The sequence below is a fragment of the Pongo pygmaeus genome, chromosome 20 (genome assembly GCF_028885625.2).
Source record: "Pongo pygmaeus isolate AG05252 chromosome 20, NHGRI_mPonPyg2-v2.0_pri, whole genome shotgun sequence".
Taxonomy (NCBI): domain Eukaryota; kingdom Metazoa; phylum Chordata; class Mammalia; order Primates; family Hominidae; genus Pongo; species Pongo pygmaeus.
Window position 1 is genome coordinate 40,494,869 of NC_072393.2, and position 22,203 is coordinate 40,517,071.

General features: G+C 48.9%; 1 protein-coding gene across 1 annotated transcript; it reads right to left on the reverse strand.

Annotated features, from left to right (window-relative positions):
* Positions 1 to 14,947: 14,947 nt before the first annotated feature.
* On the reverse strand, positions 14,948 to 20,147 carry FAM187B (family with sequence similarity 187 member B). Its single transcript, XM_054462131.2, has 2 exons — positions 18,122 to 20,147; positions 14,948 to 15,382 (listed from the first exon to the last, which is right to left on the reverse strand). Exons 1-2 carry the CDS (start codon positions 18,832 to 18,834, stop codon positions 14,995 to 14,997), a joined length of 1,101 nt encoding a protein of 366 aa, XP_054318106.1. The 5' UTR covers positions 18,835 to 20,147; the 3' UTR covers positions 14,948 to 14,994.
* Between the last annotated feature and the right edge of the window lie 2,056 nt (positions 20,148 to 22,203).

Below are 22,203 nucleotides of genomic sequence, written 5' to 3' on the forward strand. Positions count from 1 at the left end.
GACCCCATGAAAGGCAATGGGGACACCTCCAGGAACCTCCCACCACAAAAGATCACTGCAGAGTAAGGACAAATCGAACATCAGATTCCCTCAAGGGTGGGCACTTTCTCGATGCATTTCTGGTGCCCTCTTTTGGATTTCAGCCTCAGTGGCCACAGCACCACAGGTGTCAGTGACAGGAGCAAACCAAATCACACATGCACTGGGGACTCAGCTGGGAGGAGCCGCCCTGGCATTCCCACCATGTCTGTGAAATGGGGGCAATCGTGGTATGTACTTGAGACTCAACAGAGGCTGGGCGAGGAAGCCTTGGGATACTTGTGAGCCCATTCTAACATCAGCAATTGCTAATATCATGTTTATTGCCTTGAAAAAAAGAGATAAAGAAATAAAGGAAAAAGAAGAAAGGAAGGGGGAAAGGAATGAAGAAAGGAGACAAGAAATAAAGCATTGTAGGCTGGGCCCGGGGGCCCACACCTGTAATCTCAGTACTTGGGAAGGCTGAGGTGGGCGTATCACTTGAGGTCAGGAGTTCAAGACCAGCCTGGCCAGCATGGCAAAACCCCGTCTCTACTAAAAATACAAAAACTAGGCCGGGCACGGTGTCTCACGCCTATAATCCCAGCACTTTGGGAGGCTGAGGCAGGCAGATCACAAGGTCAGGAGATCGAGACCATCCTGGCTAACACGGTGAAACTCCATCTCTACTAAAAAAAAATATGAAAAAATTAGCTGGGCGTGGTGGCATGTGCCTGTAGTCCCAGCTCCTCGGGAGGCTGAGGCAGGAGAATGGCGTGAACCCAGGAGGAGGAGCTTGCAGTGAGCCAAGATCGCACCACTGCACTCCAGCCTGGGCAACAGAGCGAGACTCCATCTCAAAAAAAAAAAAAAAAAAAATGCAAAAACTAGCTGGGCGTTGTAATGCACACCTGTAGTTCCAGCTACTGGGGAGGCTGAGGCAGGAGAATCACCTGAACCCGGGAGGTGGAGGTTGCAGTGAGCCAAGGTCGCACCACTGCATTCCAGCCTGGGCAACACAGCAAGACTCCATCTCAAAAGAAAAAAAAAAAGAAAAGTATTTTAATATCAAAGAGGAAGGAAGAGGGCCAGAAAGAAGAGATAGGGCTGAAAAAAGAAGGCAGGAAACAAGCAGAATGTTTCCAAAGAGTCCCATGAACTATTCAGAAAAGAGTTGTTTTGTTTTGTTTTGTTTTGTTTTGAGATGGAGTCTCGCTCTGTCGCCCAGGCAGGAATGCAGAGGCACGATCTCGGCTCACTGCAACCCTGCCTCCTGGGTTCAAGTGATTCTTCTGCCTCAGCCTCCTGAGTAGCCAGGAATATAGGTACACGGCACCATGCCCAGCTAATTTTTGTATTTTTAGTAGAGACGGGGTTTCAACATATTGGCCAGGCTGGTCTCAAACTCCTGACCTCATGATCCACTCGCCTTGGCCTCCCAAAGTGCTGGGATTACCGCGCCCAGCCAAGAGTTTTGTCTTTAAAGGAGTTGACAGTGGGGTGTGGACCGTGCAGCCGAGACAGCTTGCAGGGTGAGTTAAGAGTCCACCTGGATTCCATCCCCAGCCCTGCCACACATTGTCCATGAAGCAAGTGACTGTCCCTTCCCAAGCCTCAGTTTCTGCACTGCAGAATGGGGACCGTTGTCCGTGGCATTCCCACAGGTTGGCGTGAGAACCTGTTGAGCCCACGCAGCAAGGTGTGCCTGTTGTCTGTGGTAAGGGGCAGGCAGCATTGCCTACTTTCCACTCGTAAGATGTCATTGCATGTACCCGGTTCTCACTTGGCAGACGAATCAAAGGGCTATAAATAGCCACGTCTTGGTTTCTCATAAACGCATTAAATATGACTTGGCATCTTGCCCAGGCTTCCTGTCAGGGCAGTGGACGAGGATTGTTTTGCAGAGGTCTGATGAGTGTCAAGGTTATAGTCATGTGCAGGTGCGTGAGGCAGGACTCGAAGCGAGCCCCAGCTGCCCTGGGGAACAAGGGGGTCTTCCCTTCCACCCCCATGCCCTCCTTGGCATAGGTTTACACCAGCCACTGTGGGCCCTGGCAAGCCCCGCTTTGTGGCTCAGGCTGGGCCACTGGCCTCTTTGCTGGCTTTGCCTGGACTCACCCCTCTGGTCCAGCTTGCATTAGGTCAGTCTATTCACAGGTGAATTCTGGGAAGACTGGACCAGGCTATGGGAAGAGGGGAGAGGAGGGAAAGGTGGACACATGACTCGTGAGCTCGCTGGGCTGTCCTGGGCACCTCCCTCCCTCTTACTTCATGAAGTTAGTTCTCTAAGGCTGACCTCACCCCTGACTCAGGGATGAGACCCTGGGGGTGGCAGATGTGGACTCTGGACCCCCGCTGCCTAGGTTCAAGTCCCAGCTGCTCCACAGGGGACCTCAGTCTTGTCTATGCTCTCTCAGTACCTCAATTTCCCCCTCTGTGAAATGAAGATAATGACTTATAGAGCCTACCTCATAGGGCTGCTGGAAGGATTCAATGGATGTTGATCATGATCATGATTTCCTGATACTCAGAATAATGCCAGGCACAGATTATCTGCTCTGAATAACGGTTTGCTATTATTATTTTTCTGCTAGTGATAGTTAAGAGCAAGGACTCTAGAGCCAGCCCAGTTGGGTTCAACACTCAGCTCCACCACTTGCAACCAATGTAACCTTAAACCTGGATATAATCTCTCTGTGTCAGAGGCATGTGAACCAGAACAACTCCATCTTGAATGGGGCTGGGTAAAATGAGGCTGCATTCCCAGACGGTTAGGCATTCTAACTCACAGGATGAGATTGGAGGTCAGCACAAGATACAGGTCATAATGACCTTGCTGATAAAACAGTTTGCAGTAAAGAAGCTGGCCAACACCCACCAAAACCAGAGTGACCTCTGTTCGTCCTCAATACTACACTCCCATCAGCGCCATGACAGTTTACAAATACCATGGCAACATCAGAAAGTTACCCTATATGGTCTAAAAAGGGGAGACATGAATAACCCACCCCTTGTTTAGCGTAACATCAAGAAATAACCGTAAAAATGGGTAACCAGCTGCCCTCAGGGCTGCTCTGTCTATTGAGTGGCCATTCTTTATTCGTTTACTTTTTTAATAAACTTGCTTTCATTTTACTCTACGGAATTGCTCTGAATTCTTTCTTGTGCGAGATCCAAGAACCCTCTCTTTGGGTCTGGATCCGGACCCCTTTCCTGTAATGTCTGTGCCTCAGTTCCTTCATCTGTAAAATGGGAGTGATGATTATTTGTACCTTATAGGGTGTAATAGGGATAAAATAAGCAAACACCCGCCAAGTACTCAGATGAGAGCCTGGCACACAGTAAATACTCCAATGTTGTTGCTACCATTGATGTTCTTGTTACAAGTGGATGTGCTCACCCCCTATCAAGTTTGCTAAGCTGCCATGATGGAATCTTGGAGCTGCTGAAGGACACCTCATCTCTTCGTGGGAAGCATCTGCTTGAGGATTAAGGCAATGCAGAAAAAAAGTGGAGTAGAGAGATGGAGGAAGATGACTTTGGAGGATATTGTGTGAGCACCTGGATCTAACTGTGCCTGAAGCAAAACTCAAATCCTGGACTCTCAATGTATTGCCTCTCAATTCCAAGACCCAATAAATTCCTTCTTAGCTTAGAATGTTTTGCTCAGATGTCTGTTACTTCCAGCCAAATGTGTTTCAATACAGAAAGCTCTTGGGGGCTCAAATAACAGAAAGGGAAGCTATGTGAGAAGCTGAGGGAAGCTAAGGAGAGGAACAGAAGTGATACAGCTGGGTGTGGTGGCTCACGCCTGTAATCCCACCTCTTTGAGAGGCTGAGGTGGGTGGATCACTTGAGGTCGGGAGTTCGAGACCAGCCTGGCTAACATGGTGAAACCCCGTCTCTACTAAAAAAATACAAAAATTAGCCAGACGTGGTGGCATGCATGTGTAATCCCAGCTACTCAGGAGGCTTAGTCAGGAGAATCACTTAAACCCGGGAGGTGGAAGTTGCATTGAGCCAAGATCATGCCACTGTACTTCAGTCTGGGCGACAGAGCAAGACTGTCATTTCAAAAAAAAAAAAAAGAAGTGATACAGCTTAAGAGAGCAGGCCATGTGGAGGCCACACGCATCGTGGGTTAGAATCCAGGCTGTTACTGAGAGCTTGTGGTAGGATGTTGCAGAATGGACACACTCTTTCATGCCTCCTTGTGTACATTCTTACAAGGTGACTTTGCCGCTCTTCCCATCAAGGGATGGAGTCTATGTCTCCACCCCTTGAATCTGGGCTGACCTTGTAATTTGTTTTGGCCAATCAAACATGGTGAAAGTAATGCTGTGCTAGTTTCAAGCCTAGACTTCAAGAAACCTTGCCGCTTCCATGTACTCTCTTAGTTGACCTTGCCATGACCTTGTGAACACGACCGGGCTAGCCTGCTGGAGGATGAGAGGCTGGAGGCTCCCCAGCGAACCACCCATCCAGCCCCCTGAGGCAGAGCCACCTAGCTACACAGTGCTGGCCACAGATGCATGAGTGAGCCCAGACTACATTACCAACCTGCAGAATGGACAGCTAAATCCATCAATGTTGTTTTAAGCCATTTTAGATGATTTCTTAGGCAACAGTAGAGAACTGCTTTGTCTGGTTTAACTCAACCTTGCCCAAGGGCCTTCCAAAACCCTGATCTCCAAGTCACATGACAAGGTGAGGCCTCTACATCCCAGTCCCTGGTGATACTGTGCTAGTTCAGAGGCTGCGTCTCAAGTGGCCTTGCAACTTCCATTCACTTTCTTGGACTCCTGCTACCACCTTGTGGACACACCTGGGTTGGCCTGCTGGAGAATGAGAGACCAGGTGGAGGAGAACCCAGTTGCTCCAGCTGATGACATCTAGTCCAGCCTACAGAGAGCCAACTCTCGAGTCAGCCAAGATCAGCAGAGCCAACCCCAATTCACTGCTGCTGATCAGAGAAGCAAGAATGATCACAGCTGAAACCAGAACTGCCCAACTAATTTGTAGACTTGTAAGCAATAATGAATGCTTATAATTATTATTAAATAACAATTTAAATCTCTGACTTGGGGGATGTTTTGTTTGGCAGCCATAACTGATACACTAACCGATACACTTTGTAAACATGGGCAAATGAACTCACATCTCTGTGCTGGAGTTCCTCTTGTGAAAAAAAGGAACCATTTAGGATGGTCATGAGGATGTCATGAGCTCATGATCCTAAAACTCTTGGCACAGAGCCTGGCTGTCTTACTCTGTTCAGGCTGCTATAATAAATTACCATAGCCTAGGTGGCTTCAACAACAAACATTTATTTCTCACAGTTCTGGAGGCTGGGAAGTCCAAGATCAAGGTGCCAGGAGAAGTGATGTATGATGAGGGCTGTTCCCTGGTTTGCAGATGGCCATCTTCCTGCTGTGTGCTCACATAGCAGAGAGCCGAGAGAGAAAAGGCAAGCTCTTTGGTGTCTCTTATAAGAACACTAATCCTACCATGAGGGCTCCACCCTCATGACCTAATGACCTCACAAGGGCTCCCCCGCAACACTATGCCATTAGGGGTTAAGATGTCAACATGCAAATTTCTGAGGGGACATGCAGTCCATAACATTGGCAGAGAGTGAACACTCAATTTAAAAAGAGGTAAAATGAAAGGCAGAGAGACAGTTGACTAACACCCTGCCCACCTTGAACCTTTTTGCCTTGTCCAGACAGCTGTGGGTCATTTTTCTTTCTTTTATTTTTATTTTTTTGAGATGGAGTCTCGCTCTGTCACCCAAGCTGGAGTGCAGTGGCGCAATCTCAGCTCACTGCAAGCTCCACCTCCCGGGTTCACACCATTCTCCTGCCTCAGCCTCCCGAGTAGCTGGGACTACAGGTGCCCGCCACCATGCCCGGCTAATTTTTTGTATTTTTAGTAGAGACGGGGTTTCACCATGTTAGCCAGGATGGTCTCGATTTCCTAACCTTGTGATCTGCCCACCTCGGCCTCCCAATGTGCTGGGATTACAGGCATGAGCCACCACACCTGAAGCTGTGGGTCATTTTAGTGTAGCCTCCCAACAGCCCATAGGTCCCCAGCCTCTTAGCCCTTAATATCACCAACACAGACACATTCCTTGGTGGCAGAACAAAAACCTTTGGGAATAAGAACCAAGATCTGGTAACCTGAGACCTACCAATTCAGAATAGGTAGCAGCACATTGTTGTAACAAGCTCTGGATTCAGTTAGACCTGGGTTATGATCCAATCTCTGCCATTTACCTGACATGCGACATTGAGCAATCAATGCAACCATTCCAATCTTCCATTTTATCCCTGTAAAATAAGGATAATTGTACCTACCTCCCAGGATTCTTGCTCAATCATTTCTTCCTTCAGTTTAGTATTTTTTTATTTTTATTTTTTTTTAAACTTAACAGACTTTATTTGAGCAAAGAACAATTCATAAATTGGGCAGCACTCCAAAGCAGAAGAGGTTCAGAGAGCTCCCCTCTGCAACACGGGTAGTGAGTATAGACAGAAAATAGAAGTAAACTACAGAAGTAACCTAAGGGTTTGCCTTATATGGACATGGTCTGATCAGTTGGCTGCCTGTGATTGACTGAAGCTTGGCTGCTTATGATTGGCTGAAACCTGATTATCTGTTACAAAATATATACTCCTAAATTAGGTTTAAATTCCTTTATGGACTAAGTTAGGTCACAGTTCAATATATAGGAATTTGAAGTATGGAGATAGCTGCAGCCCAGTGGCCTCTTGCTTATTTAATTTAATAAGCCAGGCCAGGTGTGGTGGCTCATGCCCCTAATCTCAGCACTTTGGGAGGCCAAGGCAAGTGGATTGCTTGAGTCCAGGAGTTCAAGACCAGCCTGGCCAACATGGTGAAACCCAGTCTCTAATAAAAATACAAAAATTAAGGCAGGGCGCAATGGCTTATGCCTGTAATCCCAGCACTTTGAAAGGCTGAGGCGGGCGGATCACTTGAGGTCAGGAGTTCCAGACCAGCCTAGCAAACATGATAAAACCCCCTCTTTACTTAAAAATACAAAAATTAGCTGGGCACGGTGGTGTGCGCCTATAGTCCCAACCACTTGGGAGGCTGAGGCAGGAGAATCACCTGAACCCAGGAGGCGGAGGTTGCAGTGAGCCGAGATCATGCCAATGCACTCCAGTCTGGGTGACAGAGAGAGAGACTCAGCCTCAAAACAAACAAACAAACAAATAACAACACAAAAATTAGCCAGGCGTGGTGGTACATGCCTGTAAGCCCAGCTACTCAGGAGGTTGAGGCAAGAGAGTCGCCCGAACCCAGGAAGCAGAGGTTACAGTGAGCGGAGATCCTGCCACTGCACTCCAGCCTTGGCAACAGAGCAAAACTCTATCTCAAAAAAAAAAAAAAAAAAAAAAAAAAAAAAATTTAATAAGCCAAAGACTCAAGGGGGTCCCTATCTGGCTTTCTGCAGCTCTTTCATTGTGTAGCTCCCTACTCTCTTGTATTCTGCCCTAGACATTCTAGCTCCCTCAGTTCCCCAGAATCCTTTTTCTGTCCCCTCAAGTCAGCAAGTTTGCTGTGGTCTCATAGACACCATCTTCCTATGCCACAGCCTGGAAAGGCTCTCCAGGCAGAAGGCCTGTTTCTCTTGTCCCCAGGATCCAGGTCCTGTGCTGCTTGTTGCCTCCTGTCTAAAAACAGCTGTTTCAGACATTTATCCAGTTTTCTATTTTCTATTTTTTGTTTGTTTGTTTTTTGGAGACGGAGTCTCGCTCTGTCACCCAGGCTAGAGTGTACTGGTGCAATCTTGGCTCACCGCAACCTCCACCTCCCGGGCTCAAGCAATTCTCCTGTCTGAGTCTCCCAAGTAGCTGGGACTACAGGTGCACACCACCACATCTGGCCAATTTTTTTTTTTTTTTTTTGAGATGGAGTCTTGCTCTTTCGCCCAGGCCGGACTGCAGTGGCGCAATCTCGGCTCACTCCAAGTTCCGCCTCCCAGGTCCATGCCATTCTCCTGCCTCAGCCTCCCAAGTAGCTGGGACTACAGGCGCCCGCCACCGTGCCCGGCCAATTTTTTGTATCTTTAGCAGAGACGGGGTTTCACCGTGTTAGCCAGGATGGTCTCGATCTCCTAATCTCATGATCCACCCGCCTCGGCCTCCCAAAGTGCTGGGATTACAGGCATGAGCCACCACGCCTGGCTAATTTTTGTATTTTCTTTCTTTCTTTATTTATTTTTATTTTTTTATTTTTTATTTTTTTAGTATTTATTGATCATTCTTGGGTGTTTCTCGGAGAGGGGGATGTGGCAGGTTCATAGGATAATAGTGGAGAGAAAGTCAGCAGATAAACACGTGAACAAAGGTCTCTGGTTTTCCTAGGCAGAGGTCCCTGCGGCCTTCCACAGTGTTTGTGTCCCTGGATACTTGCGATTAGGGAGTGGTGATGACTCTTAACCAGCATGCTGCTTTCAAGCATCAGTTTAACAAAGCGCATCTTGCACCGCCCTCAATCCATTTAACCCTGAGTTGACACAGAACATGTTTCAGAGAGCACGGGGCTGGGGGTAAGGTTATAGATTAACAGCATCCCAAGGCAGAAGAATTTTTCTTAGTACAGAACAAAATGGAGTCTCCTATGTCTACTTCTTTCTACACAGACACAGTAACAATCTGATCTCTCTTTCTTTTCCCCACATTTCCCCCTTTTCTTTTCAACAAAACCGCCATCGTCATCATGGCCCGTTCTCGATGGTCGCTGCCTCTTCAGAGCTGTTGGGTACACCTGCAGAAAGGCTGTCACTTCACACTTGGAAGGTTGAGCAGCGGCCAGTATTTTTGTTTTTTTTTAAACAGAGTCTCACTCTGTCACCCAGGCTGGAGTGCAATGGCGCCATCTCAGCTCACTGCAATCTCCGCCTCCCAGGTTCAAGCAATTCTCGTGCCCCAGCCTTCCGAGTAGCTGGGATTATAGGCCTGCGCCACCACGCACAGCTAATTTTTGTATTTTTAGTAGAGACAGTGTTTCACCATGTTGGCCAGGCTGGTCTGGAACTCCCGACCTCAGGTGATCTACCCACCTCGGCCTCCCAAAGTGCTGGGATTACAGGCATGAGCCACTACGCCCAGCCCTTCAGTTTGCATTTATTGAGCTCTTACGTTGTTCCAGCTCTTTCAGAATCTGGGGATACAATGGGGAACAACAACCACAAATTCCTGACCTCATGGAGCTCTCAATTTGTAGCTTAAAGAAAAATACTAATCTGATAGTGACAGAAACAGTGAAAAATTGCAAAAGAGACAAGTGTTTTGGAAGGAGAATGTATCAGTCAGAATAGGCTGGGTTATGCTGTGGTAACAAACATCCCCCAAGTCTTAGCACCTTATAATTACAAAAGTTTACTTCTTATCTGTCACATCTATTGTAGGTCAGTTTCACTTCTCCTCCTTTTCAATCCAGGCTGGCAGAATGGACTCCACCTCAAGAATTGTGGGCTCTGTGCAGAGGGAAAGAGAATCCTAGAGTATCTTTGCCCAGGCAATTAAGTGCTCTGGCCTAGAAGTGACTGTATTACTTCTGCCCACACTTCATTGGCCAGAGCTAGTTGCAAGGCCCCACCCAACCATAAGGAGGACCAGAAATGGCATTCTGTCCTATGCTTGGAAGGGAGAGAGCCAGGGGGATTCAGGGAGCAGCACTAATGACCATTCTGAAAGCATATGTGTGATGGGAAGACTTCTATGAGGCAATGATGCTTGAAGTATAAAAGCAGTTAACTAAGAGAAGGGGAAAGTAAGAGTTTTCTAGGTTGGAGGGCACAGCATGTAGTGAGGAGAGTAATGAGTAGAAACAGCTTATGCAACCAGTTGGATTGGAGCTGGAAGGAGCATGTGTGGTGCAAGGAAAAGGGAAAAGCAAGCAGTCATCCATCGTGCAGTAAAGAGGTTTTCTTTTTGAGACAGAGTCTCACTCTGTTGACCAGTCTGGAGTGCAATGGTGTGATCTCAGCTCACTGCAACCTCCACCTCCTGGGTTCAAGCAATTCTCCTGCTTCAGCCTCCCAAGTAGCTGGGGTTACAGCCACCCACCACCATGCCTGGCTAATTTTTTGTATTTTTAGGAGAGACGGGGTTTCGCCATGTTGGCCAGGCTGGTCTCCAACTCCTGACCTCAGGTGATCCACCCGCCTCAGTCTCCCAAAGTGCTGAGATTACAGGCGTGAGCCACCACGCCCTGCCTGTAAAGAGGTATTAATAGATGCCAATGAACTTCTTATATCTGAACAAGGAAATGATAAGTATATACAAGCTTTAGGAATTCAGAGAAGTCCATATTATTCTCAGGTCAACAAATTATTTGTACAAGGAATCAGAATTACAGATTCTTTTTTTTTAGTGATTAGAATTGCTTTCACAGGACATGGCCACAATTTCTGAATCCCCATCTGGGCGTTAATTGGCCAGATGGCCAACAATTTACCTCCTCTTCCTGGGCACACAGGCAGCCATATTTCCCAGCTTGCTTTGCAGTTGAGGAGGGGTCATGTGACTGCGTTCTGGCCAATGAAATGTTCTGGCCAGTGGACAAAACAGATGACACTTCTAGGCCCAGATCTACTCTTCATACTTAGTTCCATGTTCTCTCTGTCCATTGTGTGGTGACCTTGGAAGCCAGTACTTCAGATGGCAGCCTGCATTCCTGAGTTATCTGAATCAAGTGAAAGAAAGCCCCTGAGCTGAGACTACGATGTTGAAACCATGCCCCAAAGAGTTAAAGAAATCAGTAACTAACAGAAATTCTTGAGTTTGCAGGATGGCAGATAAGAAACAACTTGCGGAAATGTGAACCACTCCCTCCCCTTATGAGATAAAAGAACTGGCTGAAATCAATTGGAAACAATATGGCTAAGTGCAGTCTGTGCAGAACCAGTTTGCTGAAGTCACAGCCCAAAGTTTCATACTAACCCCTCAAGTTTGCACATAGGACCCCCTAAGGAGGCATGAGAGAGAACTATGCATGCCTGAGGACTTTCCAGACCTCCCCTTGGCTTCCACCAATCACCAGCTAATCCCAGAATCCACCCCGTGAACCTTTCCTGGTAAAATTACTGCCTTAAAGCCAGCATAGGGAGACAGATTTCAGTGGGACTCCTGTCTCCTTGGAAGTTAACCTGCAATATAAAGCTTTTATTTTCTCAAAAACCTCGTGCCATAGTATTGGCTTGTTGTGCATCTGGCAGCAAGCCCCTTTTTGCTTGATGCCAATGTAAGCAGGAAATAAACCTCTGTGTTTTATTCTGGAGTGTATTTATTGCTGCAGTGGAGCCTATCCTATACTGACTAATACAGAGTAACAAATGAGACTCCTTCAATAGCAGTAGGATTTGCCAAGACAATTTTTTTTTGAAATGGAGACTTGCTCTGTTGCTCAGGCTGGAATGCAGTGGTGCAATCTTGGCTCACTTCAACCACCACCCCCTGGGTTGAAGTGATTCTCCTGCCTCAGCCTCCCCAGTAGCAGAGATTATAGGCACATGCCACCACACCTGGCCAACTCTTGTATTTTTAGTAGAGGCAGGGTTTCACCATGCTGGCCAGGCTGGTCTCAAACTCCTGACCTCGTGATCTGCCTGCCTCAGCCTCTCAAAGTGCTGGAATTACAGATGTGAGCCACTGCACCTGGCCTGCCAAGACAATTTTATGATGCAGAAAGTGTCTGTATTCAGGGTTGTCATGTGGAGTTGCACAAGTTGAGCACTGTCCAACATGTCCAGCCAAGAGATGAGGGGAACCCACCCCATGCTCCACTCACCAGGCCTTTATACAATTTGTTCTAAGGTGACATATAGGCTAGTGGCAGCTTTGTCTACACTTCTGCAGCTTTAGAAAAAAAGGGAATATTTTCTCCTTTTCTTTCTCTGGCAGAGTAGAAGAGCCATATAGCAAGGGTAAGTACTAGAATTGCATTTATAAGCAATTATTTTTTTCCCAAAAAACATAGGCCTAAGAAGTTAAAAAATTACAGTAAGAAAAGGAAGAGGGAAGAATAGGATGGTTAAAAATGGAATCTGGGGCATGTTTTGTCTTACGCTGTACTCTGTTGTGCAGGGGAGGGTGGCAAGGCTGGGCCTGACCATGTCTCCTGCTTGGTCGGGAAAGTTTCTCATTGTACAGCTGGCCACATGCAAAGTGGCTGCTACTCCCTGCTCCAACCTGGGGGGCAACCCACCCTTACCTGTAAGGAACATCACCTTGTCAGAATCACCTTTTTTTTTTTTTTTTTTTTTGAGATGAAGTCTGTCTTTGTCGGCCAGGCTGGAGTACAGTGGCGCGATCTCGGCTCACTGCAACCTCTGCCTCCTGGGTTCAAGCAATTCTTATGCCTCAGCCTCCCAAGTGCTGGAATTATAGCCCCGCCACCACGCCTGGCTAGTTTTTGTATTTTTCGTAGAGATGGGTTTTCACCGTGTTGGCCAGGCTGGTCTCGAACTCCTGACCTCAGGAGAATCACCATTTTAAGTGGACATCAGGTCATGTCTCTTCACTGCTCAAAACCCTCACATGGCTCCCATTTCATTTCAAATAAAGCCTACAGCTGCTACCCTGGCCTACAGGGTCCCACACACTCTGGGCCCTGGTGACCTCCTTGATATTCTCTCCACAGTTGCCTTCCTGTCCCAATCAGCTCCATCCACCAAGTAGACACCCACCCCCAGAGCCCTTATATATGCTGCCTGTGCCTGCAACTGCTTGGGGTAGGCTGAATAATGCCTCCCAAAGATGTCACTCTAATCCCCAGCACCTGTGAATGTTACCCCTGGGGACCTCCAAGAGGATGTGTAGAGTGTGCCTTACAGGGGTGAGGAAGCTGGGTGCTCCCGTTCCCATCCCTCGAGGTTAAGGACTACTCCTGGGGTGTCAACTGCCCAGCTTCCAGCCTGCTCCGTGAGTGTCCCAGCAGGTTTCTGGTATGAGTTAGGAAGCCCCTGGCACCCACTGGAATCATGCCCATGACTGCTAAAGCTGCAGGGGACTTCCAGGACTTTCCAGGGGTATGAGTGAGTGTATTTGTTGTCTGTTGCTGCAAAACAGATTGCCAGAAATTCAGTGGCTTAAAACAACACACGTCTATGATCTCACAGTTTCTGTGGATCAGGAGTCCAGGCACAGCTTAGCTGAGCCCTCCATCTGAGGTCTCAGATGGCTGCTGTCAGACACGGATCAGGCTGCACTTTCATCTGGAGGCTCGACTGGGGATGAATCTACTTCTGAGTTCATCCAGGTTATTGGCAGAGCTCGTTTCTCTCTGGCTGTGTGACTGAGGGTCCTGGCCTTTTGCTTGCTGTCAACTGGGAGCCTCCCTCAGGTCCTAGAAGCCACTTGCATCTCCTAGAGGCCACCCACAGCTCCCTACCATGTGGACTTCCTCAATGTGGCTGCTTACTTCATCAAGCCAGCAAGGCTCCCTCCCTCTGATCTTCTAAGACAGAGTCTTAGATAACATAAGGCAAGCTAGGGAGTGACAGCTCAACACCTTTACTGTGTGCTATTGGTTAGATGCAAAGTCACAGGTCTGGTCCACACCGGAGGGGAGGGGATCATACAAGGCATGGACACCAGGAGATGAGAAGTCACTGGGGTCACCTTAGCAGCTGCCCTGACAGCCTTGGAGCACTGGGGCACTGACAGCCTCTGCTATGGGTTGTGAGACTTCAGTGCTGTGAAGAACAAACCCCCTGAGTGTGGGACCCGTGCTTGACTCTCCCTGTCCCACCTCTAGCTCCCACACAATGGGGGCTTCTATGGGTGCAGGCATTGGGGGGCTCCCTGGGACCTGGGGTGGGCGCTTCAGGTCTCCTTTCACCTTCCAACCGCCGGCCCCTTCCCAAGCTCACTGTGTGACCTCAGGCAAGTTGCTTGAAGCTTCAGAGTCTTGATGTTCTCAGCTGCAAAACAAGGTTAACAGTAGCACCAGCCTCTTGGGTGATCGTGGGAGCACAGCACTTACGAAGGGTTTGAGTTTTGACCACACCAGGAAGTCCCCAAATGTTTGCTATGATTATCGTTATTATTGTCTACCTCTGGTTTCCAGGGAGGCCTCTTTAGTTCTCAGGGAACGCTCCCTCATTCTGCAGGAATCTTTGAGCATCTGGGCATCACATGAAGCCTTAAGTGTTTTGGCAACAGTGTCTGGTACACGAGGGATGAGCCCTGCCCTATCCTGGGGGCAGAGGTTCTGTTCCGGGAGAGTTTCATCTCTGTCCAGTCAAGGCTTCACTGCACTATTAGGGCAATGAATTTTAATGGCATGAATTATTTTTCACTCTTGCACTCTGCTGAACAGTGTGGGATTTCTGGGAACAGCCAGGCCTGGTGATTCCTGCAGGTCAGCTGAGCCAGGCCTGGCGCCTTATACCAGCAGAAAGGCCTGTCTCTCCTTCCAAGGCCTGAGGGGCCTGGCTCCACCGCAAGAGCCCGGAAAAGTGGCGCGTATCTGGCAGTGCCTCTGACTTGGGGAGTGGTGGCTGGGCCTGAAGCCCTGGGCACAGTGGGGAGGGTGGGTAAGGGACAGGCAGGGAAACACAGCAGGGCTCAGTGCAGATCCGGGGAGCCTAGAGGTGTCCTGCTCATATCCCCCATCTTGTTATTGGGGGAACGGGGTGAGTGAGGAGGCTATGAGTTACCACCCTTAGGGAGACACCCCAAGAATGGCCTCGTTCCATCTCTCCCTCCTTCTGAAGAACACAGGGCTTGGGCCAGGCAACCTGGTTTGAACTAGAATCCCCAGCCTCAGTTTCCTCATCTGTGCTATGGAAATTACTAATGAGTTAACAGAGCAGGATCTGACCCTGGGAAGAGCTCGGTCACCCTGGGCTACGGGGCACGGGGGCGGAAGTGACAGAAGAGGTGGCTGTGGCTAAGAGGGAATCCGAGGCCGGGTCCACTTGTGCACCGGGGGCTCGCTTTATTTCACCACCAGCACCTGTGTGCTTCTCCTGCCCGGGGAAGGGCGGATGAACTTGAGCAGCGCCCCCAGCAGGGCCAGGACCGTGCCCACGAGCAGCACCAGCTTCAGCCCCTTGAGCACGGAGTCCGCCCTGCCCCGCAGGGCCTTCCTTGCCTCCCGCCACTGGGCATCGTTCTCTCTCCACTGAGTCTCCAGCGTCTCCGGACTGGCGGAGGGGTTGAACTGGGCCACGAGCTCCTGCTGCACGAAGCACTTGTAGATGGCCGGCTGGAAGACCTGCAGCTGCCTGCCGCCGGTGGAGGGGTCCAGAAAGGTGGTGAAGTCCCGGCCGGAGAGCTGGCTCTCCCACGTCAGGGGGGTGTCGTTGGCACGCCAGTTGACGGGCCTGCGAGGAGGACAAGGTCAGGTGCAGGGCCAGGGAGAAACGAGGGACCGACGTCTCCCTGAGGAACAGAAAATAAAGCACCGCCCAGCCTCCCTCCTCGCCACCCCCCACGGAGCACTGTGCAGCCGTCAAGAGTGGGGTGGCGGAGGCACAGCTGGGGGCTCCTGGGGCTCCACCCGTTACTGGCCCCACCCCTTCCTGGCTCCCCCCTTCCTGGCTCCACCCCTTACTGGCCCCACCCATTACTGGCTGGGTGACCTGGGCAAATGCCTCCAGCTCTTTGAACTTCCATTTCTTCATGTAAAAATAAGAGTCTAGACCAGGCTTGGTGGCTCACACCTGTAATCTCAACACTTTCAGAGGCAAAGGCAAGGAGGATGGCTTGAGCCCAGGAGTTCAGGACCAGCTTGGACAACAAAGCAAGAAACCATGTCTGCAAAAATTTAAAAAATTAGCTGGACATGGTGACATGCGCCTGTGGTCCTAGCTGCTTAGGAGGCTGAGGTGGGAGGATTACTTGAGCCCAGGAGGTTGAGGCTGCAGTGAGCCAGTCACAGCACTGCACTCCAGCCTGGGTGACAGAGCAAGACCCTGTCCCAAAAAAGAAAACAACAAACCAAAAAAATGGAGAGTAATGATTGTACCTCATACGGTTATTTGGAGGAGTTAGCAAGGGCACTCCTTAAATGATTTGTCCACCTGCCTTTGCCTGTCTGGTCTCATCTCCTTCACTCTCCACTTTACTCACTCTGCCCAGCCACGCTGCTCTCCTAGACGTTCCTCTGACATGCTGGGCGCAGCCTCGGCCCTGGCTGTTCCCTCTGTCCCCAGGGCTTCCTCGCCTCCTTTCAGTCTGGGCTGAAATGGCAGCTTCTCAGAGGAGCCTTCCCTGACCCCACCACCTTACACTTTTAACCTCCCCTATTCCCAGCATCCCTCCCTGCTCCATCACCATCCAAAATACTATAGTTCGGGCACAGTGGCTCAGGTTTGTAATCCCAGCACTTTTGGGAGGCTGAGGTGGGAGGATCACTTGAGCCCAGGTGTTTGGGCTCAGCCTGGGCAACAAAGTGAGACCTCATCTCTACAAAACTTAAAAACTTAGCCGAGTGTGGTAGTGCATGTCTGTAGTCCCAGCTACTGTGGAGGCTGAGATGGGAGAGTCACCTGAGCCCAGGGAATTGAGGCTACAGTGAGCTGTGATTGTGCCACTGCACTCCAGCCAGGGTGACAAAGCAGGACCCTGTCTCTAATGATAATAACGATAATAATAATAAAACTATATATTTATGTGCCACAGGGCAGGAATCTCTGTTGGTTGTGTTCTTCACTGTTTCCCAGGTCCCTAGAATGGAGCTTGGCATATAAATATGCAGTGAACACGTGTTTAGTGGAGAAATGAATCAGGCACCGATACACCCAGCATGGTGGAAGAACAGAGAGGATACTCCACAGACAATATCATAAAAACTTGCGTTCCCAGCTAGGTACATTGTGGAACTTCTTATTGGATGCTGTGGCAGGCACTCTACAGTCTTTAGTCCCCTTAACACATCACAATGACCCCGTGTGGCCGGGGGCTGGCAAGACCTCTGCACTGAGTTAGACAGTGGCCCCCCAAAATGCATGTCCTTCCCAGAACGTCAGAATGTAACCTTATTTGGAAATTGGATAATTGCAGATATAATCAGTTGAGATGAGAGCATATTGGAATAAGGTGGGCCCTCAATCCCATTTGACCGGTGTCCTTTTAAGAAAAGGAAAAGAGAGACAGGGATACAGACACGCAGGAAGAATGCCAAGTGATGATGGAGGCAGGCATTGGAGAGAAGCAGCCATAAGCCAGAGAAGACCGGGATCTCTGACTGCATCCAGAAGCTAGAAAAAGGGAAGATTCTGCCCAGCTCACTCGGAGGGACTGAGAGGGAGCGTGGTTCTACTGACACCTTGATTTCAGACTTACAGCCTCCAGAAGGGTGAGACAATGGATTTCTGGGGTTTTTTTGTTTTTTTGTTTTTTGAGTCAGCTGTCTCACGATGTTGCCCAGGCTGGAGTGCAGTGGTGTGATCTCGGCTCACTGCAACCTCCGCCTCCCAGGTTCACGTGATTCTCCTGCCTCAGCCTCCCAGGTAGCTGGGATTACAGACACGTGCCGCCATACCTAGCTAATTTTTGTATTTCTAGTAGAGACGGGGTTTCACCATGTTGGCCAGGCTGGTCTTGAACTCCTGACCTCAGGTGATCCACCCACCTCGGCCTCCCAAAGTGCTGGGATTACAGGCATGAGCCACCGTGCCCAGCCTGCATTTCTTATTAAGGGGCAGGTGGACTGGGGGAGAGGAGGGGAAGGGGGTATTTTCCAGAGGCTCCTGGCAGGAAGTAAGAAGATTGTGAGTTCTGGGAGGCAGGCCTTGATGGGAAACCCCGGGGGCACCAGCCTCTCCTCCAGGGTCTCACTGACCTTTCCAGATGAAGCAGGGGCCTGCTGGAACCCCTAAGCTTCCTGGGCTTCCCCCGTCACAGCCCCATCTGTCTGCCTGGGCTTCTCCCATCCCGGCTCGCACCACCCTGGGCTGTGTCTCCCTTGGACTGTTTAAGAGCAGGGCCTGACACTGTCCTGATGACCACTACATGGCTGACCTGCAAAGAACGCCCACTCATCCCTCTGCACATATTACCATGAAGGATCCCCCGACCGGAAGAACCTGGCTAGGGGCCAGAGGCGGGGATTCCATCACCTGTACATAGATCCTAAGGGACAGTCGAGCCACACAAATTCTGTCTTCTCATCGAGCCTGAAGTTGTCAAAAATGACGTAATCCACCCTTAACTGTGTGTTATTGGTGCACCGGACGTGGCAGGATTCCACCTGCAGCTCAGGCCGCAAGCGGCTAGACCACACCAGCACCTCTCCCAGATAGAGCCAGCAGGGCATGGCTTCCTCCAGACGCTCCTCAATGTAGCAGTACCCCAGGCGTTTACGCTCGCCCGGCTCCTCACAGCGGTTGCAGTCTTGCCAGGGCTCCCACCGGGTAAAAATGAGCTGTTTGCTGCCCAAATGCAGGGTCTCGTTCTGCAGGGGCTTCTGACCCAGGTCCTTGTGTGTTATATGCAGGGTGGTGACGTCCTGGAAGTCAATTTCATACTGCACCACTTGACGGCCATTCTTGTTCCAGCAGTGGTAGAGGCCCGTCTGGGAGGGCAATGGATCTTTAATGAGAAGGCTGCCCTCGGGCATTATTTCCATATTGGAAATATTGGTGAGGCTGGTGAGCCTGCCCTTCTTGCCTTGTGTGAATAAGTAGTACCAGTGTGCCCCCGAGGAGTTGCAATACAGGAGAATATCATTGCCGGAGAGTAGGGCCTGTTGGCACTGCTTACCACTGGGGCAGCTGATGGAAAAGTAGAACCCCAGTGCCGGGGCAGCAAAGTGGAGCAGCAGCCACAGCATGGGTGGCACGGTGGACTGGGGCTGTGGCAGTGGGCCAGTGCCACCCTGAACATTGTGAGGTCACCCATGACCTCTGGCCTCAGCCCTGGGCAGTGGGATGAACTGTAGCTACCACATGTGTGTGTGAGGTCACCATCCCCTTTGTTTTGTGGCAAGCTGACAACACTATTTTTCTTTTCTTTTTTCTTTTTTTTTTAGACAAGGACTCGTTCTTTTACCCAGGCTGGAAGGCAGTGCTGCAATCATAGCTCACTACAGCCTCAAACTCCTGGAATCGAGCAATCCTCTCACCTCAGCCTTCTGAGTAGCTGGGACTTCAGGTGCATACTAACCATGTCAGGCTAGTTTAAAATTTTTTCTGTAGAGACGGGGTCCTGTTATGTTGCCCAGGCTGGTCTCGAACTCCTGGCCTCAAGCCATCCTCCCACCTTGGCCTCCCAAAGTACTGGGATTACAGGCGTGAGCCACTGTGCCCCGCCGACCATATTTAATTTCTATTACAAGCCCTCCATTCTGCTGGGAAAGGAGCAAACCTAATTTGTCTATTCAGAGTTTTCTCTACTACCTGTCCCCCTTCCTTTCCCAGGGGTGAGACTACATTCCCAGGGATGGAACAAGAGCATGAAAGTGTCACATGTGAACACTCAACACATATTTCCTGAACTCTTACTATGTTCTGGGCATACTTCTTAGCACTGGAGATAAAGCAGTAAACAAATCCTCTCTGGGGCTGGGCTCGGTGGCTCATACCAGTAATCCCAGCACTTTTGTGAGGCTGAGGCGGGCGGATCACCTGAGGTCAGGAGTTCAAGACCAGCCTGGCCAACATGGTGAAACCCTGTCTCTACTAAATAGCTGGGCGTGGTGGCAGCCACCTGTAATCCCAGCTACTCGGGAGGCTGAGACAGGAGAATCGCTTGAACCTGGGAGACGGAGGTTGCAGTGAGCCGAGATCGCACCACTGCACTCCAGCCTGGGTGACGAGAGTAAAATTCCGTCCCAAAAATAATAATAAAAATTAAAAAAAATTATCTCTGGTTACTGTTCTGACCTCCTGCACCTCTCCCCCTACTCCCTACCCTCCAACCACGCTGGCCTCACGCTGTTCCCTGAATCTGTCAGACAGGCAGAGGGGCTCTTGCCACAGAACCATTGCACGTGCTGATTCCCGTCTCTTCCCTCAGCCATCTGCATGACTCAATACATCTTCAACAATATTTTTCTCAGTTGTTCCCTTTCCTTCCATCCCCTTTTCTAAACGCCTTCTCAGGCTGTGGCTCATGCCTGTAATGCCAGCACTTGCCAGCACTTTGGGTGGCCAAGATGGGAGGATCACTTGAGGTCAGGAATTCGAGACCAGCCTGGCCAACACGGTGAAGCCCCATCTCTACTAAAAATACAAAAAATTAGCCGGGCATGGTGGTGGGCACCTGTAATCCCAGCTACTCAGGTGGCTGAGGCAGGAGAATAGCTTGAACCCAGGAGGCAGAGGTTGCAGTGAGTGCAGATTGTGCCACTGCACTCCAGCCTGGGTGACAGAGACCCTGCCTCTAAATAAATAAATAAATAAATAAACTGATCTTCCAAACTTTTCCCAAAATAGAAAAAGATGGAACATTTCTATGAGACTTGCATCACCTTATACCAAAACCTTATAAGGACATTACAACAAAGAAAAACCTCAGGTCAATCTCTTTTGTAAACATAGACACAATATCCCAAAGAAAATATTAGCAAATTGATTCCAGTGATTTTCTTTACACAAGGATAAATATAAAGACCAAATTGGGTTATTTCAGGAAGGCAAATTGGGGTTATATTTGAACATCAATCAATGTAATTCACCACATTAACAGAATAAGGGAGAAAAACCATATTATTATCTCAGTAGATACAGAAAAAGCATCTGATAAAACTCAACATTCACTTATGGCTCAAAACTTTTGGCAAACTAGGAACAAAAGGAAATTTTCTAAGAAGATAAAGTGTTTCTATTAAAAACCTAGGGCAGGCCGGGCACGGTGGCTCACACCTGTAATCCCAGCACTTTGGAAGGCCGAGGCAGGTGGATCACCCGAAGTCAGGAGTTCGAGACCAGTTAGGGTAACGTGGCGAAACCCCATCTCTACTAAAAATACAAAAATTAGCCGGGTGTGATAGTGGGTGCCTGTAGTCCCAGCTACTTGGGAGGCTGAGGCAGGAGAATCATTTGAACCCAGGGGGCGAAGGTTGCAGTGAGCTGAGATTGCGCCACTGCGCTCCAGCCTGGGAAACAGAGTGAGACTCTGTCTCAAAAAAAAAAAACAAAAAACAAACAAACAAAAACACCTAGGGCTAAATTATACTTCATAGTAAAATACTGAGAATAATGCAAGTATTTCTGCCTTCAACTTTTCCATTCAGCATTTTACTGGAGGTAAGATACAAGCGAAAAATTAGATACAAGATCATATATTAAATATGATTTATATACCAGCAACAAAGAATTAAAAGATGAAACTTAAAAGATTACTGTAGGATAGTATGAAAAAATTAAATACCTAGGAATAAATATAATAAAAGATATGTGAGTCCTCTACATTAATAACTTCACATTATTGGGAGAAATTAAAGAAAGACTAAACAATGGAAGTATTTGCCACATTCACGGATTGGAAGACTAAATATTGAATATAAATTGATTTACCCCAAATTTATCTTTAGATTCAATAAAGTCCCAATTAAAAAAAAATAAGAGTTTTGGGGTGGAAACTACAAACTGACTCCAAAATGTGTATATAATGGGCCAAGAATAACCAAGACAATCTTGAAGAACAAAGTTGGGAAACACTACCACATATCGTGACTTATTGAAAGGTATAAAAAGACATTGTGGGCTGGGTGCAGTGGCTTGTGCCTGTAATCTCAGCACTTGGGAGGCCAAGGAGGGCAGAACACTTGAGGTCAGGGGTTTGAAACCAGCCTGGCCAACCCCTTCTCTACTAAAAATATAAGAATTAGCCGGGCGTGGTTGCAGGTGCCTGCAATCCCAGCTACTTGGGAGGCTGAGGCAGGAGAATCGCTTGAATTTGGGAGATGGAGGTTGCAGTAAGCTGAGATTGTGCCATTGCACTTCAGCCTGGGCAACAGAGGGAGACTCCATCTCAAAAATGAATAAATAAATAAATAAATAAGTAAATAAAAGGAAAAAAAAGAAAACCAAAGACACTGTGGCATTGGGACAAGGATGGATAGATAAATTGTATCCACCAGGGTCCGATCAGGAGACAGAAACATCAGTGTTTACATTGGCATGAGCCCATAGGCCTGAGTAGCTTGGTCTCTAGATTCTACATTTGGCCTCCCCCTGAATATCAGAAGCCTGTGCAG